Source organism: Lagopus leucura, unplaced genomic scaffold (assembly GCF_019238085.1).
Source record: "Lagopus leucura isolate 7727_CA_CO unplaced genomic scaffold, USGS_WTPT01 Super-Scaffold_100016, whole genome shotgun sequence".
NCBI classification, from domain to species: domain Eukaryota; kingdom Metazoa; phylum Chordata; class Aves; order Galliformes; family Phasianidae; genus Lagopus; species Lagopus leucura.
The window spans coordinates 6,318,264-6,339,867 of record NW_024962270.1 but is presented as its reverse complement, the minus strand read 5'-3'; the positions used below and the strand labels follow the sequence as shown (position 1 = coordinate 6,339,867).

General features: G+C 36.5%; 1 protein-coding gene across 4 annotated transcripts in view; it reads left to right on the top strand.

Annotated features, from left to right (window-relative positions):
* The window catches only part of DACH2 (dachshund family transcription factor 2), a 262,986-nt gene that overhangs the window by 196,069 nt on the left and 45,313 nt on the right, over nt 1-21,604 (top strand). For all 4 annotated transcript variants that reach the window (XM_042876476.1, XM_042876474.1, XM_042876477.1 and 1 more), the window contains 4 exons: nt 3,164-3,319; nt 5,608-5,780; nt 16,926-17,061; nt 18,804-18,884. In XM_042876476.1, coding sequence (XP_042732410.1) covers nt 3,164-3,319; nt 5,608-5,780; nt 16,926-17,061; nt 18,804-18,884 — 546 coding nt within the window. The remainder of the gene's footprint in view (nt 1-3,163; nt 3,320-5,607; nt 5,781-16,925; nt 17,062-18,803; nt 18,885-21,604) is intronic.

The window sequence follows — 21,604 nt, the reverse complement described above, 5'->3', positions numbered from 1 at the left end:
CTCTTGCCCTTTCTTAATGCTGAATACAATCTGCTCTGGGACAAGATCGACTAGAATGCAAACAAGATAAGGAAAAATTACCTTTCTGTCCTTTAGTTTTATCTGTTGGAGAGAAGGTCATATGGATAGTGGGTAATAGTGTTAAACATAAAGCTTTTTGTAAAGTGTAGAAATGATGTATTGGCATTTTGACAAATGAGCAGACTTCTGAGGGCTCTGTTAATGCTCTTATGACACAAATCAGAATATTAAATCAGAAATTTTAAAATATTAGTAACTTTTCTTATTTAAAGTAAATAGAATCTTTTTCCCCTTATACACAAGATGCAAAATAAATGAAATCGCTGTTTTCACTTTCTGTTTTTCCTAATTGTGTTGTATGTTTGCTTTCTTCTTGATATATCTTTCCTATTCCTGTTAATTTCTATGTAAATTTTTCTTACTATATGGGAGTAGGTACTGCAGGGAAGGTTGCAAGTTTTCTTTTGAAGCTGTTATCTTTGTCTTTGCAAAGTCACTGTAGGCAGGATGAGTTAAAAGTGAGGGAGCAAGAGTAGGACCCGTGAGACCTGACTTCTCTTTTATCATTTCACCATTTGTCTCCCATACCTGGAAGAAGCTGCTCCACAGAACTGGGAAAGCTCAGCTTTTCCACTTGTAAGTTGGAGATAATTAATCTTACTGCCCTTACAAAATGTGCCAGTGTTTAAGAAGTAATTATACTTCTTTCAATTTAAGGGACTTGCTACTGCATAGTATATGCAATGCAGATTAAGAGATGAAGCAGTTACCTATGTGGTGTATGGAAGACTATAGGATACACTTAAGATTATTATATTACACTCTTATTATATATCATATTCTCAGCAATACTGTTTTTTCTTTCTGTAAGAAAGAGTGATGGAGAACATAAGAACACAGGAGTGATCTGTAGATATAAGTGTACTGCAATTTATTCTGGTGCTGGCACTGAATACAGGAGCAGACTTAAAAGTGGAGTTTCCAGGAAAAAAAAAAAACAAACGTTATTGTTGTCCACATTTGTAAGGAGACCTGATCTGATGATTTGGACTGTATGACAGAACCTAAATTTGGTTTCTTGTTTCCTGGCAGATTTCCTGTGCTTCCTTAAAGAAGTCGCTTTTCTCCATGTAGGTAGAATTGTTCTTTCCTCCAGTACATTCAGCTTAACCCAGAAATCCAGTTGGGCTCTGGTACTGCAGTGTCAGGTCCACAGAAGTGTGGGAGATGCATGGGACTTTAATGCTTCCAGGAATGAGTAAATAAATGAGCCAAGAATGTAGAGTGTCTGTGCCTGTGATTGGAAGTATTGGAAGAAAACAGATGGGGTGAGGGAAGCTTTTAGGTGAAGAGTACAATTTTGACTCTTCATTCAAAAATCTCTGGTAAACTGTCTTATATGCAGTTCTCATGGCCATTGCCTTGATATGGGAAGTTGCATTTGCAAGATCAGTTTATAAGCAGAAGATTCATGCCATGGAACTTTTCATGTCTGTTGTTTGTGGTGGTTTTTTTTGTTTTGCCTTGTTTTGTTTGTTTTTTGAGAAAGAAGTGTATTTAATTCTGAGAAAGTATATAGAGAAAAATAAAATTTATTTCCTAAAATTGAACAAAAAAAAAACCCCAAAACAAAACTAAAAAACTGTTCTTCAAATTACAGGTTTGAGGTTGATAAATACTTCACTAATTAGTACCTCTGTTTGACCATGGTTGTAGTGAACAACTTCTACACTAAATATTAGTTAAATGTTATTTAAAAGTGCAGCTGTACTGGATATTAAATAATGAGAATGCTGAAAGAGCTTTAACTGCAGTAGTGCTTCTAATTACCACACTGTGCCATGTTATATTACATCACGTGCCATTTTTCACCGTATCTTTTTTTGTCAGTTATGACTCATCATTTTGCAAATTACAAATCTTTTATAGGAAGGTAATTCACACATGGACATAGTGATAAAATGATAGAGTGATTACCTTTCTTCTCATTCATTGATCTTTCAAACTTTTGCATTTAGCAGTATTAATCATGTTTATTATCTGAGTGTTGTCATAAAAATGTAGAAAATTTCTGTTACTTTCATTTTCAATTTAAGTGCCTTTTGCTTTCTACCACAGTCTCCTTTAATCACAGTAATCTGCTACTTATTCTAATCGAAATTCTTGTTCATAAAATCAAAATAAAATCAATACACATCAATTACAATCAATTATATATTTTCATAACAATCCATCTAATTGAAAACATGGGATATAGCTAAGAAAGGAGTGTATCTGGAATAGCTTTTTACTCTAAAACTGTTCAGCCTGATTTTTAAGGTGGTTTGCTTTGTGGACCAGGTGTGTGTTTTGGAATTCACTCTCATGGTCTACTTAACTGCTCTTTAAAAGGAGCTTCTTGTTATTCACGTGTATAAATGTAATACTAAAGAAAACTACCGTCTGTAAAATTGCTGCAAAACACAGCATCTTCAGAAGACCAAACAGATATTCCTGGCCAAACAGACGAGTGTTCAGTGTGCTATATTTTTGTTGTTGTTGTTCTGATCATAATTGCTGCGCGTTATAGGTGTCTGAACTCGACATCTTGAATCTTGATAGTTTCCAAGCCCTGCCTAATGCCTGACTTTGCTAACCCAGCAAAACATCTCTGGGTCAAGCCCAGCAGAGGAGCAAAAGCTACTAAAGCTTACAGATAACATGGCGGGGATAAATTGCTGTAACCTGTTCAGGTCATTGAGCTAAAAGTTAGGAGGGCTGTAACCACTGAAGGAGTGACTAGTGGAGCCACTCTCTGGTTAGTATTAACAACACTGATAGACATCTGTTAGTCCCTGGCAGGCCTGATTCCCTCTGACAGGAGATTGTGATCCAGTGTCTGATGCTTACTTTGATAATTTTTTCCTTAAACGTTTAGCTTTTTCTCTTTCAGACGCTGCTGGTATGAAAGTAGGAGATACTGAAGTTTCTTAATCATATTTTTTGCCTAATTCATATTTCTTAATCTTTATTTTTTTCAAGTGCTGTGTTTGTGCTAAGCACTTAAGTGTGGTAAAGAGTATTAGTTTGTCACTAACAAAGCAGACTGCTTTTTTTAAAAGAGTATATGCCATTTGTGGTCCCTTTATATCCTGTTTTGCAGGTGGGAGTGAATCTTCCTGGGATAAAGACAAGCTTCAGTCTCCCATTACAACAGGATCACAGCACAGCATTGGTCATCCCACCCTGTCAGGACAGTCGAGCCTTGGAAGTGCACACCCACTCAGTCCTCTTCAGCAGAACCACCTGCTTACCAACAGTATGTACTGGACCCTCATGGGGAGAAAAGAATAAGTTATATGGAGTCCCTGCTTGGAGGCAGGCATTACAGCCTATCAATACCTGAAGGGAACCTACACCCAGGAGGGGAGTAAACTCTTCAAAAGGGCTGATAACAGCAGGACTAGGGGAAATGGTTTTAAGTTGAAGGAGGGAAGATTTAGGTTGGATGTTAGGGGGAAGTTCTTTACTAGGAGAGTGGTTAGGCCCTGGAACGGGCTGCCCAGGGAGGTTGTGGATGCCCCGTCCTTGGACGTGTTTAAGGCCAGGTTGGACGGGGTCCTGGGCAACCTGATCTAAATGTGTATGTTTGGTGGCCCTGCTGGGCAGGGGGGTTGGAACTACATGATCCTTGGGGTCCCTTCCAACCCGGGTGATTCTGTGATTCTGTGATTACTCAACTGAGATACAGCCACTACCTTTAAATGGCCATCTGTTGTTGGGTAGGGGCTGTGAGTTCCAGTCAGCATTGCTGTGGCCTGAAAACAAGTACAGTTGCTTAAAATATTAGTGAGTTCTCTTCCAACTGAAAATGTTGCTCACCAAGTGAATATGAGAGAGCAAAGAATGGGTGGAAAATGACTAGTGAAAAGTGTGTAGAAGCAAATTCCTCTTCTTTGTCTTTCCTTGTAACTACCGGGTTTATATGAAGTCATCACTTAAATCCAGCTGTTCAAAAGAACTGGAATAGAATGATACAGTTGAGGTTTGGTTTTGGAATTTTCAATTCACTGTAATCCTCTCTTCTTCCCTTCCTTTAGGAAGGGGGCAGGTGAGAAGTTAGAGATCACCTCTTCTGTTAGACCCAAAGGGGAGGGACTGTTAAGTTATTCCAAGAAAGCAGTTCCGAAAACAACAGATAATAGTATTTAAAAAGATAGTGAAGAGTAAAATCAATTGTAAAAGATCGTGATGGATGAAGAATTAAAATTTCACTATCTGTGAACCCTTATTATCTGTTTCATTTCTTCATCCTCAGTTTTGAAAGTTGACTTTTGGTGTTTGTTTCAGTGGACGAGTGACATTTCTGACTCCTTATGAAATTTTTGGAGCAGATACTTTCTTGCTACCCAAGTAGCACCACAAACTTCAAAAAATCAGGATTATCTAAAAGGCTCCTAAAATAAATGATTGCTTTGTTCATGGCAGGGTTAGAGCCTGAGCATCTGGTTAAATGTCAGTAGTTAAGAACCACCAAGTTACAGGACTAACATACACTGTGGTTTATGCTTTCATTTATATTCTTGCATAATTGAGTATCCGTACATGTTTTGCATTAGGGACAATGTTCTTTACTGTTCAGAAAACTTTCAGGTTATTTTCCAATAGATATTGTAGTAGGCAAATGTCTATAGGTTGTTAAAGAGCTTATTGAATGTCAGACGTTATGTCCAATGATTTGCAAGCTATATTTTCTTCATAGTCTTCCAAAATGTTTGACGGATTGTGTCTTAAAACTGGTGATATGCTGTTAAATTCTGTTTGTAGTTTGCATTTAGTTTGCATGTCAATTGGACTTTAAGTAGACATACAACTCAATGTGACCAGATGGTGTCTGGGAGTTTTGGAGCTCTGTGGAGTATGAGGAGAGATTATTGGGCTGTTAAAGGAGATATGCAAGGGAACCAAGGCTTATGGATGTAAGCAGTGAAGGGGATTGTCAGTATGGTTAAAGTGAAGGGAGATGTATGTGTCATCATTAATATTGGCATGGATTATCTTATAAATAAATTATAGTGAATCTTAAGACGTTTAGTTGGTCATGATTTGCTCTCATCCCATAGTCATGTTCACAGCCCTATATGGTAGTACAGTGGTCCTGTAGTCCATTCTGCAGCTTTCTTTAGTCAGGGAGTAGTCCTAATACAGAAGACTAGTCTCAGATTGCTGCGTAGGTAAATTAAGTTAGAGGACTTCTTAAAATCATTAATGAATATTCTTCACTTGTATTGGGAAAACATGCAGATATTTGCATATTTTTGTTTTTTCGCTTTGTTGACATCAATAAAAATGTCTCTAACTTGTGTGCTAGTATATATTAATTTTGCTAATATTGCATTGCTTTTACATCTATGTGCTTCTTGGCCCAGTGCAAACTGTACAGCCTTTTCTAGAATGCAGAATTTATTCCCTGCATAACCTCAAACTTAATAACACACAATAGAATTGAGTCCAGCTAGCCAATATTCCAGTAAAATATAGACTTTGAAAATTAAGGGATATAAAATGGGGGATTGACACACATAACTTGCACGTGCTCTCTTTTAGGGATAGACCTGCCGTTCATGATGATGCCCCACCCTCTGCTACCTGTCAGCCTACCTCCCGCTTCAGTTGCAATGGCAATGAATCAGATGAACCACCTCAATACAATAGCTAACATGGCTGCAGCAGCCCAAATGCACAGTCCTCTTTCCAGGGCAGGGGCCTCTGTTATAAAGGTAAGAGTCATCTATGAAACGAGATTTCTGTGGCTAACAAAAACGTTTACAGTGACCTTTTAAGAAAATCTAAAGGCAGTGAGCTTTTACTACATATAGTACACCACAGCTTATCTTCCTGGTTGTGCTTCTGTTTGAGGAAAGTACAAGCAAGAAGTTAAATAAGATGTTCTGCTTCATCTACAAATATGTAATGTAATTACAGATCCTAATACAATTGTTAGAATAGAGCTAATCTGTATTAGAACCATAAAAATTTCTCCTTATCAGGGTGCCTGTACACTTGTTAACTAAGTGGGAAACATATCTGATGTTCAACTACGTTTTAGTTAATGCAAGTCATTAAATTGTTAGAAATTGTTGGAAATTAATTGAGATTCTGTTTGTTTCAGTTACTAACCTTTAACCGTTCAGGAGACCTCTTGAGGTAACTGTAACTTAACTACAACTGTAAAATATTGGTAGCAGCAAGTAGACTGCATAAGCTTTGTCTGTAGTCTAAATGCTACCAGTATGTCAAAATAAAGATGAGAATTTTGTTTGTAAACAGTGCTTATACTTCATAACATATACTACAGGTTTTGCAAATAGTTAGATTTTAGGGGGACTCTTTAGCAAGCCCTAGCTGATGTTAGTTACTCATTTACAGCAATTTTTCCCCAACAATTGCAACAGGGGATATGCAATAAGTCCACAGCAACAGCAGGTCTCACCAGAATTCTAGTGGGAATTATTTCCTCTACATGATGTAGAGGAAAATACACCAGTAGCCAGTGTGATAGAGGTAGTGCATGCATTCATTGTGGTGTAACTCTCACCTGTCAAGTGATGCTGCATCTTTCTCTCATTTCTTCCAAGTGCTGAGACTGTATGTGAATTTTATTACAGAGTGTGAGGCTGCCTTTGTCCTTTCCTTCCATTACGAACAATCATCTAGCTCTGAATGACTATCAATTAAGATGAAGTCCTTGTATGAAATGAAACTTGTAAAAGGGTTGCTGCTGTTATCTATCAATAATAATACTTTTATTGTATGACAACATTGTTTAAGTTCATATTAGAAGTACAAAAAATAACTAGTTTTAGATAGACTGCAATTATGGCACCATGACATTACTTAAAATGGGAAAACTGAATATATTGAGTGTGTATCTATTTCTACCCTTAGATGACTAAAATACCACTTAGTCTGTTTTCTATAGGTGTGAGAATCAGCTGCTCTCTCTATAAAAGTTTTGAATGAAGTCATTATGCTTTTTATATCACGTTTGCCATTTAGAAATAAGCTGTTCTACCAAAATATGCGTGATCAGCAAAGTTAACATTTAGTGCTCCAGAAAGAAATGTCATAACTATGAAACTTGATTTCCTCCTGACAGGAACGCTGTAAATTAGGCAGGCACAACGGTCAGGCTCACAAAACCTTCTTAGCCATCTATAATGTGATCTGATGTGATTATGGCAGCACCCGCTAGCAGTGCTGTAAGTATGGTTCTGACAGTATCCTCTTATAAATCCAGGCTTTCAGGGGTTTACTGCTCATCTGAAAGTGCTTGCTCCATTTGAAACTTGGCTGAAGTAGTTCGGAAGAATCTGCATGAATGAGGGTGTAGTATGAAGGAGGACAAAAAAGCAGCATTGATTTTACCACCCTCTTTCTTCTTCCTCTTGTGTCTACAGTCCTGTTTGATCATTTTCTCTAGAGCTGTACTTAGATGGATGAACTTTGCAATCCAAGAGTTTCTGCACTAGCTATAAAATGCTTGGCCAGCCAGCCTGGTGTTAAGGACCAGTCTGAGCTGGAACTTAGCAGAAAGAAGCTTGATTCATGGAGTAGGTTGAAAAAATAAATAAATAAATAAATGTGGTAGTTTACTGTCATCCTATAATGTTTCTTCTCCACCTCAGAGGAATCTACTCAGTGGCCGTATTTTTACATCCTCAGAAGTGAAGTTTGGATTAGCCCTTTGTACAAAATAGAGAATTTGTCACTGAAGTTTACAGAACAGCTCAACTTCGGAGAGCTGTAACTACATAATTTGAAGAATTTTGTTTTACAGTAGACCTCTAATGAATGTAGTATCTGTATTGTATTTAAATTATATAAACTCAGTTATACAGTAAATGAATATGACTGTTAATGCGCATTCACTACATAGAGTTGATATTAAAGGAAATGTTACAATGTGTTCTGAGAACACAAATAGAATAAAAATCTGAAAACAGACCTATGTCTTAACAGCATTTAAAATGGGTCCACAGGAATTGAGACTGACAGCACATACATAGGTAGCAAATACACAGAGCTGTTACAACAAAAATGAGAATAGACCTTCCACTTATTGATGTCGCTTTGGAACCTCGTAATAGGATCACACAACTGTCTGCCCATGGTGGTATGAGACCTCAGGCTGAGAATGTTGTCAAGAACGTGTGTGACACCAAGAGTGTTATGGTAGTGTCATCAAGCCTATAGTCTCTATTTATACTTCTTACATCAGAAGGGGCTTATTTAACCAAGAAACGTAAAAACTTACATAATTTCAAACAGAAAGTGGGGGTCTGGAAAAAGAGAGATGCTAGATAGACCTGCATTCATCAAGAGCTAAATGGAATCTACTCAGGTAGATTTCAGGTGTCTAAAATAATGTCTGACAGGAGACTAGCAAGGGGAAAGAAATCCTGGAGAAGAGCCTGCTAGTCCTCGGGGGACTGAAATGGAAATGTAGGATGAGTTTGGCTTGTCTTGAAATAATAAGTCACTGCTTGGAGACATGCTGGCCTGTTCTTGCTATGTGTGGGATTTGAGGCATACACTAGAAAAGGAGAAATACAAATTTCATTCTCAGAATGATATCAGATGGTGTTGTGAACTTGTAATGAAGGTTGGCAAGAGTCAAATCTCTGGAGCAGTTCCTGGGTGAGCTGTGATAGGGATCCCATTGAGCTCTTTCTGTGGGTAAGCAATTAGGAGGTGGCTGGTTGCATGCAGCAGAGCTGGGATGACAGACATGGGCTGACAGGGAAGCAAGGACCTGGCATGGGTCATATCCAATGAGGTGTCCTCTTTCTAGAGACCTGCTGGTCTGCTCCTCACTTCCAGAAGTGTGGCTAAAGGTACGAATGCAGTCTGGAAAAAAGAAAATGCAAAACTTTCATTTTCTTGGAGTTGGGAAAGTACAAGAGGGCTAGCAAGAGTCAAATTTCTGGAGCTGTGTTAGTTGGGTCTTTATATGTTCGCTCTAAGACCATTTCCCACAGTATCCTCTGAAATAAGACAGTAGGATAGCTTATGTTCAGGGTGGACTTCAAGTTGTGGGAATGTATTCAAATTCAAATTAGGGGCCTTAAGCTTTTCCCTTATTTGTTAGGTAACAGAATATGACTGAGACTGGAATAATGAGGCAAAATTTTATCACAGAGGAGATTCAAGAAACTCTTCTACCCTTTTACTCTGCTTTTTCCTTGTTTCTTTTACCCTACATCTTTTTTGTTTTATTTGTTCCTCTTGCTCTTGTCTCACTTATCCTTCTCCATCTTGTCCTTCTCTCTCACTTCCTTCAGGCTCTACCTAAAAGATGTGCTTCTCCTGAGTAGGAATATTTCTGCAAATTAGTTTCCTGTTGTTCATTTTTCTTTTGTCTTCTTTCCCTTATGTTTGCTGTATTGCTGCGTTTCTCTTTTCTTTGCCATTAGGCAGGTCCCAGTTAGGAATAACTGGCAGGTCTGTTGAATGCATTTGGAAAATCCAAGGAAAAAATGTTAAAATGGACATTTTTGGTGAAATGCAATATTTTGCATTTCATTACACAATTTACATCTGGATTTTTTTTTGGTCTACTGATAAGCAGAACAAAGCATTATTTTTAACCTGTGATTTCTACGTGCTGTAGCAATTTTTGAATGTGTTTTTCTTTGTGTTCTCTTCTTCTGATTTTGTGGGATGCTTAAAGCATTTGTAAAGGATGTATATGACATCATTTTAAATTCCCTAAAGACAATACAGATGGGTTGTGTAATTATTGCTGAGAGGTGCTATTTTCTATGTGCTGTACAACTGGCATTCATAATATTTACCTGACAGCCAGAAAAATGTGGCCATCTCAGAGTACTCGGAAACAATTCTTTTCAGTGTGAAAACATTTACAGTTACAGAATTTATAACATTGTTAATTTCATATCTCTGCATTCAATTCATTCTGAATTGTTTATAGAATATTACAAGGTTTATAAACCAAAACTTTTGTAAAATTTATGGTACTTTTCTTTATTAGATTTATTCTGTCCCATTTCATATCAAGTGTTCATTGTTGGCAGTTTATTGCTGAAATGGTTTCTAGAGTACGTTAGGGGAGTGATGTGTGAGATAGGGTAGTTTGCTTACTTCCTGTAAGACTAATTTTTATAACTGTATATGTAGAAAAGAAGTAAGTTTGCAGGATTGTATCTTTTTATTCACTGACAGAGAAGCTATTATGCTGGGAGATGTTTGGGTTCCTACAAATTATATCAAATAGCCTTTACCTCTTTCCTCCTGTGAAGGGAGGCAAGTCCCTATCACTGTGATGCTAAGAATGCCTTGCTTGTTAACAAAAAGACAACTAGTTGCCAGTTTAAAGGATAAGCAGTGAACACTATTTTTAAACTGGCAAGTGGAGGAAAATGTAAGAATCAAGTACATCTCTTTTTTTGCAAAGCTAGCAAAGGAATATTGTCATGCCAAGCACATACTAGCTTTTAGTTCTGGCTCAGTTCTTTTTAGTATTGGCCTAAGCATTTGCATTTGTAGTTAATAACTAATATAACTATAACGTAGATGAGATACAGCATTACCATCATTAGTCTCCAGAGTGCCTTTCTTTCATTCAGTAGCAGCACTGGATGAAACAATTCATAGGAGGGATTGAAGTAGGATGTTTCCACAACAAGGGTATGTCCAATTTTAGTCAATACTGTACTTTCAGATTCAAAGTAAAATGTAAAGGTAAAATCTTAATACACCAGTGAAGATTGCCATAGCTTTCCCAGTGATTGGTAATTTAAGAAATGTTGAAGAAGGAAGCTCTTACTTGGCTGTTTACCAATACCATCTGATTAGCCGTGGTTCTCTGTTTGGCTGAGCAGCTGGCAATTAATGAATTATAGGAAGTAGTTACAAGGTAATGGAATTAGCAAGTGAACATCTGGTATTAAAAATCAGTAAACAGAAGAGTTTTTATTATTTCTTAAATTTGGTGTGAAAACAAATGCCAGTTGACTATGACTGAATCAGCTATATATACACAGTGGGAAAAAAATAATGCATTTCAAATGGCAAAGTATATATTTTAAATGAATGATTTTCCAATACAGTGCAAAAGATGAATAGGATCCAGCTGGCTTTCAGACATACATATCTTATCTTAGTTTTTAGACCAGCTGTTTCCTTTGTTCATCTCCAATTCTTACAGCAGTGTGAGATGATATAACTAGCTCGGAAGACCAACAAGTTGTCCTTATGTTTACATATGCCCATTTTGAACCTAAAATAGCTTAAAATGTAAACCTGACCACTGTTTTTTTGCCCCCAAAATGGTATTTCTACCAACGTTTTCTTGTGGTCTATCACATTTAATCTGATCTCAGATTTAATATACTTCTTGCTTACTATGTCAAGATTGTACCTTTTCTTTAAAAAGCATAACTGCTAAACGTGTATTGTTTTTTATAACAGTGCATTAATTAAGGATAGTAAATGAGAAATGAACCTCTCTGATTCTTGATTTTTTTTTTTTAAAGTAAGGTATAGCCAGCTTGTGGTCCATTTTGGTAATCTGAATGATGATTTGACAAGCTCTGTAAGACTGAGGTGTGACACTGCACATTCCAATGGGGATCTAGGGAGCAAATTAATTTTGGAAAATTTATTATGCCAGAGCCTATGAACCTGGTGATCAACTCTGAATTTTTCTTGCGATAGGTGAAAACTCAAGTCTAAACCTAAATTTAGTAGAATCCCCATATTTCCTTCCTCTCAGTTTCATCAGTGAGGTCTGAATTCCAGTTCTCCTGCTACTGCACAGAAACAGAAAAAGCATCTGAATTAAATATGAAACATCAAGATAAATGTCTGTATAAAATGTCCATGTCTCAGACAAACTTCCAGATCCTACTTGTCAGCAGTGAAATGCCATTAATTCCTCTAGGAACTCATTAATAGATTAACATTTGGAAGAGTAATTACAGCTACATTAACACTAAGTATAAAGAAAAATAGAAGAAAACCCAGCATCATTTCTTAAAACTCTTGACACAAAACGAAGATCAATACTATAAAAAAAAATCAGAGGTATGGAATTAAGGTCAAAATGATTATTTAAAAAATAGGTAAGCTGTTCGTATACATTTCTAATAAAACTAGTAAGGATAAAAATCTTATTTGGTGTTTCACATTATTTGTGTGGAATACCATCTCACAGGGGTTAGAAAAAGAGTATTGAGGTGAAATCAGGGATGTATCTGGAAATTGCAAGAGCTGATGACTTCAGTGCTGTTAACCTAAATCACAACTAAAATTAACAATGTCAGGCTTTGTAGCTACAGTTTCTAAGCCAAAGCAAGACACTATTTTTTAGTAAGACTGAAATATATTACCCTTCAAAAGGATTAAATACTGAAAAAGTCTTTTTTGAGAATTTATGATACAGCTCTGTAAAGGAAAGAGAAAAGATAAAGTGGGTACTACAGTTAGATAAATAGGTGAGATCTTGAGAAATGTTTTCATTTTTCATAAAATTCTCACAATCTGTACATTATACATATATAATTCATTACATTATAACATGGAGTATGAATCCTGAAGATTTATAAAATATGAAGAAATTCAGTGGATAAAATTTGGCTATTCAGAAATGTTTCTCAGTTTTATGTATACCAACTGCAGAACCAGGCTGCACTGCAGTGTGCCAGTGGGAACTGAGCTATTTCATGAAGAAAAAAAGTAAAATCCATGAAAAGTAACAAGGTTGTAAAATAGATAAATGACAAATAAAATGAAGTCATCAATGTGTAAAAAATGTTAAAGTTTTAGATTTGCAATTTTCCTATTTAAATGCCCTCATTGATTTGTTACAAATACTGTTAACCCTGTGTTTGGAAAATGGTGAGGACATTATCACTTGTGTTCTCATTTGTAATAAAATAGATTAACTTGCTGTGAAATTTTAACTAGGCTGAGACACAACAGTAGCTACCTAATGAACCAGAGCACATTGCTGTTAAGTAGCTAAATAGATGCATACTGATTACAGGACTGAAAAATGGATGTGTTTACTTGGAGGAAAAAAAGGAATATATCTGTTCATAGTGTTATTCATTATAGTAGGAGAAATTCAGCATTATACTTCCACGCAAACATTTAGAAATAGACAGTTTCTCAATCCATACGGAGTCTGACATGATTACACTATATCCTCATTTCTAGTACATAAAATACAGAGAAAATTTCAGCTCCTTTGTTACATGTAGGGGAAAGTGCATCTTCCCAGTACATGTGAATTTTTGTAACCATTTAGATATTAGATGGCATAATCAACTTACCCTCTTAGAAAGTGATTCACTGTATGATTAAGAATGACATTATTTGACACGTTTATTTCTGCCTGAACATTTCTAAATAAGACCCCAAGTTTGAAGGCAAATTACTTTAAGCAGAAATTATTTTATAGCAAGAGACAATGGAATGTACAGTTATCAGAAGAAGCTAGAATACTTTGCTTTTCTAAATCATCAGCTTTTGAATTACTCAAATAACTCTCATTTAAAGTGACTTATATGGCTGTTTGTGTGATAACTGTGTTAATTCGTCGTCATATTTGTTCGTAGGTGGTTTGGATTTTTTTTTTTTTGCTGAACAGTTGGCTTGTCTTCTCCTTGGCTATTCATTTTCATAGTTGCAGTAGACAAGAAAATTTACTTAAACTCTGCGCTCTTCTGTAAGATTAATCATTTCAAAATTGTATCTTAATTGTAAATTGAGTACTCTTGGTCACAAAAAGAATGTAATGCCAAAGAGGATTGTTAAAACTGAAATCCAGGCAAATAGAATTACAGTCAGAGTTGTAGCCTGTTAGCTGTAACCAGTTATTTATTCAAGGCTGTTATTTACATAAATGTAAAATATGTAAGTGTTGCACAGAATCGCTGGATGTCTTGGGTTGGAAGGGACCTTAAAGCTTACCTTCTTCCAACCACCGTGTCATGGGCAGGGTTGCCACCCACTAGACTGGGCTGCCCAAAGCCCCTTCCAACCTGGCCTTGAAGACCTGCATGGATGGGCATCCACAACTTGTCTCCGTTCAGAACTTTACGAGCAGAGGAGCAGAATCACCTCCCTTGCCCTGCTGGTCACACTTGATTTGATACAGCCCAGGATACAGCTTTTTTTCCTGGCGGCAAGCATGCATTGCTGGCTCATGCTGAGTTCTTCGTCCACCAGCGCCCCCAAGTCCTTCTCTGCAGGGCTGTTCTAAATACACTTATTGCCTGGCCTGTATTCATGATTGGGATTGCTCCAACCCAGACTCTTGGTCTTGTTGGACTTACTGAGGTTTGCTCATCCCTTCTCTGAAGCCTGTCATGATCCCTCTGAATGACATCCCTTCCATCCAATATGCCAACTGCTCCACTCTGCTTGGTGTCGTTCGCAAACTTGCTGAGGGTTCCCTCAGCCCTGCTGTCAGTGTCACCAGCAAAGACACAGATAGTTCCAGAATCAACCCCTGAGGAGCACCACTCATCAGTGTTTCCACCTCAGCACTAAGCCATTGATTCACAATTCTCTGAGTGTGAACATCCAGCCAAGTCCTTACTGACAGAATGATCCATCTGTTCAAACAACATCTCTCCAAATTAGAGCCAAAATTTTGTGCAGGGCAGTTGCATGCTTTGTACAGGCTGAGGCAGATATGTCAGTTATTTGTGTATTATTCATCGTATACCTAGAAGAATTCTTCTTGATGTAACCTTTTAAATGTCATTTACTGATCAGTAAATCATATCTGTGTTCTGTTTTGCTGATCTCAGCAACCTCTCAGATCAGTCTTTTGAAGACCAAGGATAAAACATTGACCATTTTGAGATGAGTGGCTTTTCCATTTTTTCTCCCAAGTTTGAGAATTTGTTGGATTAAAATTATTCAGTTTTAAAAATTTTAAGATCTTATAACTCAACATGTAGTAGGTTAATTTGTAAAAACTTAATAAATATTTTAATTAACATTCAAAAATACTGCAATTAATAGTCTCCCTCCAAGATTTATTTGTTATTGTATATTCATTAAATAACAGATAATTAGTGAGAACAGTTCCATTGAGGATTAACAGCTATGTAATAGATACACATCTGTTACATGATTTTGAAGCTCAGTTGTTATTTAATGTACAATAACTATCCTATTAAAAACACATTTATTACTACATTTTTGGCTGGTGTGATTGGAATAGACAAACACCACCCCTTGCTATTAGAAGTATCCACTCACATTCCCTTCGCATTGTTCTCAGTTGTGTCTGTAAACATGAGGGTGAGTGTGCTTTAGAGAGATAGTTTTAATGGATAATACTATTCTTAAAATGTCGATGCCACTGCCAGTGTTATTAATGAATTGCCTCAATAGGTTATGAACAGAAGCTATTATGCTAGCTATTGGTAATGGAGAAGCTATGAGAATCTAGTGTTCTCTTCCTAAAGCTATAGTATTGATTCAGCATAGTATCTAGCAAAACTGCATTAAAAGTTTGAATGCTATTGAGCATATTTTCAGAAGCGCATGGAAAATTGCCACCAAGTAGCCAGATTGCATACTCTTACTGAAAAATCTGAAATAGATTAGAAAGGCAGAAAAACTGCCAAGTTCTTTTGAGAAAACTTCACCAGATTACAGTGTAAATGTAATTGTGGTTTTTAAAGGGATGGGGCAAGAGGATCTCCCTTAAAAAATTAAATTTTAAAAAAATCACTCATATTTCAGTTCTGTGTTTCCATTGGGAACAGCTGATTGCCACAGATGAGGGCAGCTGCAAAGATGCAGTTTCTGGGCTTCTTCTTGTTAGTGTCCCTCCACTGAAACTATGCTTTTAAAGACTTTCTTACTTGTAACAAAGGACATAAAATGTAAAATTTAAAATAAGATTATCTAGAGTATCTCAGGCCACGATCTGCCCCTTTGAGAAGAGTTCTATTTTTCATTGATCTTCGCAATGATGAAAAGGGGGACTGGCATTTTGAATAAACTGAGAATAGTGCATGTGGACTAGTTGGGTTGGAATGGGTCTCAAGTGGAGAGACCCATCAAGCATTTTCCTCAAGACAGGATGAATAATTACTCATCTAACCTGTTAGCAAAAATTTGTACTAGTGGAAGTTCCATAAGTTCTCCAGAGTCTTCAAGTTTAGACAGGCAGGACTATGGAACTTCATTTTACTAAATTTTACAATTTCTTCTCAATTTCTTCCCCTTCCCTAGAGCACCGTGTATATTTAAGTTACACTTCAGTCTCAAAGTTTTGTGTAAAAATGTGCACATAAAAATTTACAAGCAGTCTTGTTTTTGTTGGTCTGTGGTCCTTCTCATCTGAAAGTGAACCTGCCTTCACCAATGTCGTGGCTTTTAAAATTGGTCTGTGTGCTGCCTTCAGAAGACACTCGTGGTATATTTAAGGACAAGAAGTGATTTTTCTTGCGAATTTACAAATCTGACTGTGCTTAGTGCCAGTTTGTCAAAATTTGATTTATTTATGTGACATGTGACTCATACATGCCAATTTCAATATCTGTAGAGTAAAATTAGTTTGTACAAACCATGCGAAAAAATATTCTCTATATTCCTATGTGTGAAAATGTTAGATTTATGAAAGAAAAAAAGGTGGTAAGTGCTGTGTCATGACCCTAAGGATGAAAAACTGTCTAGATGCATCGCATGTAGAAGATTATATTCTTCTTGAGTATTGAAGGCTGTACTACTCTTTTGATTTGAATTCTGTTCACTGTTTATCTTAGCAAGACTATTTGTTATTTTTATTTTAGCCACTTTCTTTTTTTTTTAATTGAACTTCAGTGAAGTTTACTAATCAAATTGCACAGACCTTGTTTTATTTCTGTTTCAAGGAAAGAATTCAAGACAGCCCTTCTCCAGCTCCATCCCTAGAAGAGAGTCAGCGGCCTGGGAGCCATGCTTCCTCTCATCAGAGCAGCAGCGTGTCCAGCTCACCTTCCCAGCTGGACAACACACCAGACAGAATTGGTTAGTGCTCTGCAGCCTCACGCCCCATGACAGTTGCTGACCTCACAAATTTTAGCAGTTTTTTGAAGTAAATACCTTATTTACTGGGAAACTCAGGAAAGCCCCTTTCTGTTTTGTTTCTCCAAAACAGAAAGAAACATACAAAAAATCCCACCAAAAATGACCAGATAGCTCCTCACTATAGTTTTTTGTATTAGATTCAATACTACACAGAGCCCAGCCTCTCATTCTGTGTCTGTATCTACCCATGCACAGAAGATACCACCCCTTCTATGGTGTGACTCACTGATCTTGCATGCTGGCTTGAGAAAGTGACTCTGAAACCACCTGGAGTTGAAAAATAGCAGGATATGTTTCAAATCCTATGAAAACACACATACAATGATTTTTACACTATAAAAACCTCCTGTTGGCCAGACATTCACTCACTGCCATGAAGCTGAGAGGTTTTGATATATATGTATTTTTTGTTCTCTCAAGAACAATTTTCAGTCTGTACATTATTGATCTTGTGTTTAAAATGCAAATTTGGGCTGGAGGAAATTTGGATTCTATTCTTGATTCTTCCAGGAGGCATCTAGGGCAAGTCAGTTATCATCTCCTTACTTCCATGTGTGTCAACACTGTTGTCTTCACAGAGACTGCAACCTCTGCAGACATTGCTGAGCTAGATTTAAACTACAAAAGCAGTGCAGTTCTTGGCAGTCACTGTGAGCTTCACTGCCTTCAAATTACTACTCAGCAGCTTGCTGGGATTTTGGAGTTTTTGCCATGGTCCGTGCTGCAGCACCATTGCACTACATACCTCTGTTGACAGTAGACAAACTAATCAATAGAAACTGGGCTGCTTGGACAAAACACAGCATACACAAGGGAAGAACAAGAAAGTAGATGCCCTTCAGCTTCCATGTATGTAAAATAGGGCTTCCCTTTTAACAGTGAAAAAGTGATTTTTTTTTCCCTTATTGTAGTTTTTGAAAGCTATTGTAACTTGTTTTGTTAACAGTAATAGCAAACAGTACTATCCTCTGAGCTCCAGCAGTAGGAGTGAAAGGTTTTTTTAAATAAAATAAAAATGAAACGTACAAATTTTTATGTATTTAATAAGTATTTATTTATTTATTTATTTTACTTCTACCAGTTTTTCAAGTTTTTCACAAGTCTTGTTAAAGAAATATTAAATTCTGTAATTGGTTAATTGCATAGAAGGAAACGAAGAAAATAGGCATGAGCTTAGCATGTCTCACTGATCTGGTAGATGTTAAGAATTTTTTTTCACACTATGAAGTATGTTTTTTTTCACTTTCATCTATTGGTTTGGGCTACTTTCTATGCATCTGAGCTTTTTAATTGTCCTTGTTGCTTTACAGATAATTACTAACACTTACATCCTTTGCTTTACTAAACGCGTTTTTTCCCAAAATGAATTTCTGTGAAGTACTTTTCTAAATTTTTTATTTGAACTCTCTTCTAAAAAATAGTTGTTCTCAGTAATTCTAGTTCTGTCTTGGTGTCTTTTTTTAATCAAATTGAGCAAATTTGCTTCAGCTACATATTCCGCTTTATCATTGCTGAATTGGGAGCTTTATGGACAACAGATGTGGTTACCTGCTTTAAAACTTGTGTGAATAAATGTTAAAATATCAAAATAATAATAAGAAAAAAGTATAATTTACTGCTTTCCTCTTTTGACATTTTTTAAATGACAGTTCTTTTATTGCTGTGCACTCTCATTTTTTTAGCTATGTTGACCAACAGCAGGGAAGGAGAGCTCATTGATCAAGAAACCGGGACAAGCCTAAAAAAATTGCAAAAGGAGAAAGGTATAACTGCACTTCTTTCTATCTCAGGCATTTAATTACACTTATATGCTTTATTCTCTTTTTTACTATTCTGTGTAATACTGTAAATCTAAGAAAGCCAAGTGCCTAATTGCAATGAATAATGTATCACTGGGTTTAGATCGCCTTCTACTTAGGAAGAGTAAACAATCAGGTCTTTGCTTCCATCTATTTATATCCTATGGAGTAATATTTTGCCATTCTTTTTCTCAATTATTTATGCAGTTCTTAGCAACTATTTGATTAGTCGCATGATATTGTTTCTCTTCCTGCAGTAGATGTGCGTGCAAGCTACTCTAATACTGGTTCATAAGTGAAGGAAATAAGCCATTTTTCATGTTTAAGAATGCTACCTGATCTCATAAGAGGCAAGTAAGGGAAGAGGTGATGTTTAGCCTATAGTGTTTGTCCTGTCGGCAGGGAAATGCCTCCTCTGATCTTGCACTGTTTGGTGGGAGTTGGAGAAAGTTAGTATGTCTGTGTATTCAGGTAAGGCCTGGGGCACAGCTGCAGAGATGTAGAATCTGCAGCTACGCATGGAGGAGGAATGTGGCATTTTGTTTCCTCGTAAATAAAATTAGAAGAAAATCAGTTATATTGCTAGACAAAATCATAAGAAATTAGAGTTATCATCAACAAGACAAAATCAAGTGTTCAGTTTTAAGCTTAGCCAGCACAGGTCAAGTTTGTCCCTGAGAACTAGAAAGTAGTTGGTTTTTTGGCACGTGAAGATGCAGTTTTCATGTAATCCCATGGCTTCAGAACTGAAACATTCTGACTTATCATGGGACAAACGTCAAAATTTGAAAAGCATTAACGATGTGCATCCAACGTTTTGAAGGTGATTTCATACAATCCTGGAATTTCACATTAGGCAGTGTGGTGGACCTGTATTGTATCTCCTTTAGGAATCTCTGTTTTATAGAAATACAGGCACCCTGTAATGGTGGACTGCACCAGTAGGAGGTACAGTCTGTATTTTCCTTCTGAAATTCCCAGCCTGTCACCCCATTTAAGTGTTATTACACCTCAAGGATTTTTACCACTCCAGTATGTATTTTGTTCCTAGTAGTAATAGTATTCTCTTTGCATAGTTGTTTTGGGCTCTGGTGCACCTCAAATGCGTTGAACAATTTTCATGTTCAGATATGGACGGTTACTGAAGAGTGTGATGTATGCTCAGCGAAAAATATATATGTAATTTGTATACAAGCTTTATTTTTCAAAACTTGACATTGCTTTCACTAAGGCAAAGTATATTTACCATGGAAAACATTTGCAAAGTTATTAAGAAGGAATGTAGTTAAAATAAAAGTATCAACATTTATTAAGCATGACAAGTAAGCAGTTTATACAACCGTGGCAAACATATGTTTTCACATCTGCTTTGAGTAATATCATCATGATTTTAAAAATGATTTATAGCTCTGCAAGCCATAAAATGCCAGCTTTGCTGTAAGTTAAAAGTTTTCAAACAACAAAGAAATTATTGAAGGCATATATTAAGCATGTTTTTGTAACACACTTTGTTAGAACTGCATATCTGAGCTGTTTATAGCAATTAAGACAACAACAAATGAAAATTAAGCAACTAAAATTTAGCAGTAGTATCACTCATATGAAAGCTTAGCATAAAAAACAATAAAACTTATTGTGATTATTGTAAGCACTACTGTGATATTCCTCAGGATACAGAATTTTATTTTCCTTATGCCATTGGAAGTGCTGTTAGCGCCAGACAAAAATATGTCAGTTTGTTCTCATCAAACTAATTTCAAGGTAATCAGGGCTGAAGAGAATATAGTTTACGTTCTTTCTGACAACACAGTTAATATAAAACTGTTTCAATTATGTTGAGCTGCTTGTATGTGTTGGTGGGACAGAATTTACAGAATTAAAGGCTGTCTCGTCTCAGCAGGGTTAGAGGTTGGTTACAGACCATGTCTTTAAGCTTGTTGAAGAAGCAATGCTTTTAAATCTCAGTTATTCCACATCCTTTCAGCATCTTCTTAGGAAGTATTGTCAGGCTTAATATTAGAAGACAACTAGATCAAATATATTTATAGATCTGCACAAGCATTCTGCCTGTGCATCCATATCAGGATATGAGTGAAAACCATATAATGGATAATCTGTACTGTATTTTGAAATTGCTAATGAAAGGAAACAGAAAATTCCCTGCCAACAGAACATAGTCCCAAATGTTACAGAAATGTAAACACAGTTTCTTCACGATTTTGCTTACTTGCTATTTTTGTTTTTAAGCAGTAGCATTTTACCTAATTCCTTACAGTAATTCAATTTTACATTTGCCTGCTTTGGTATTTATCCTAAAAAAAATTTCTATTGTATGGGAAAGGATTGTGTTTGACACAGTACTATATAGGCTTTGTAGAAACCTCCGTATGAAATCTGGCATTAGGAAGGTTAAATGAGCCAGAAAAGAACTTGGCTATACCTGCCAGTAGGACTTAATTGCAGGTACAATTATTCCTTGTGACTATATGACAAAAAAATATTTCTAAATCTTCATATAGGATGGAATAATAGAAGACACAACCCCAGCTCTTGCCACAGAGAAATCAATGGAAGTGTTTACAATGTCTTCAATGAGAGCAGAGTTTGTCTACCGTCTGGTATTTTGGGCCGTAGCTCCCCCAGCCAATAGCACTTGTTACTGTCCTAGGCAGGAGCGGTACGTA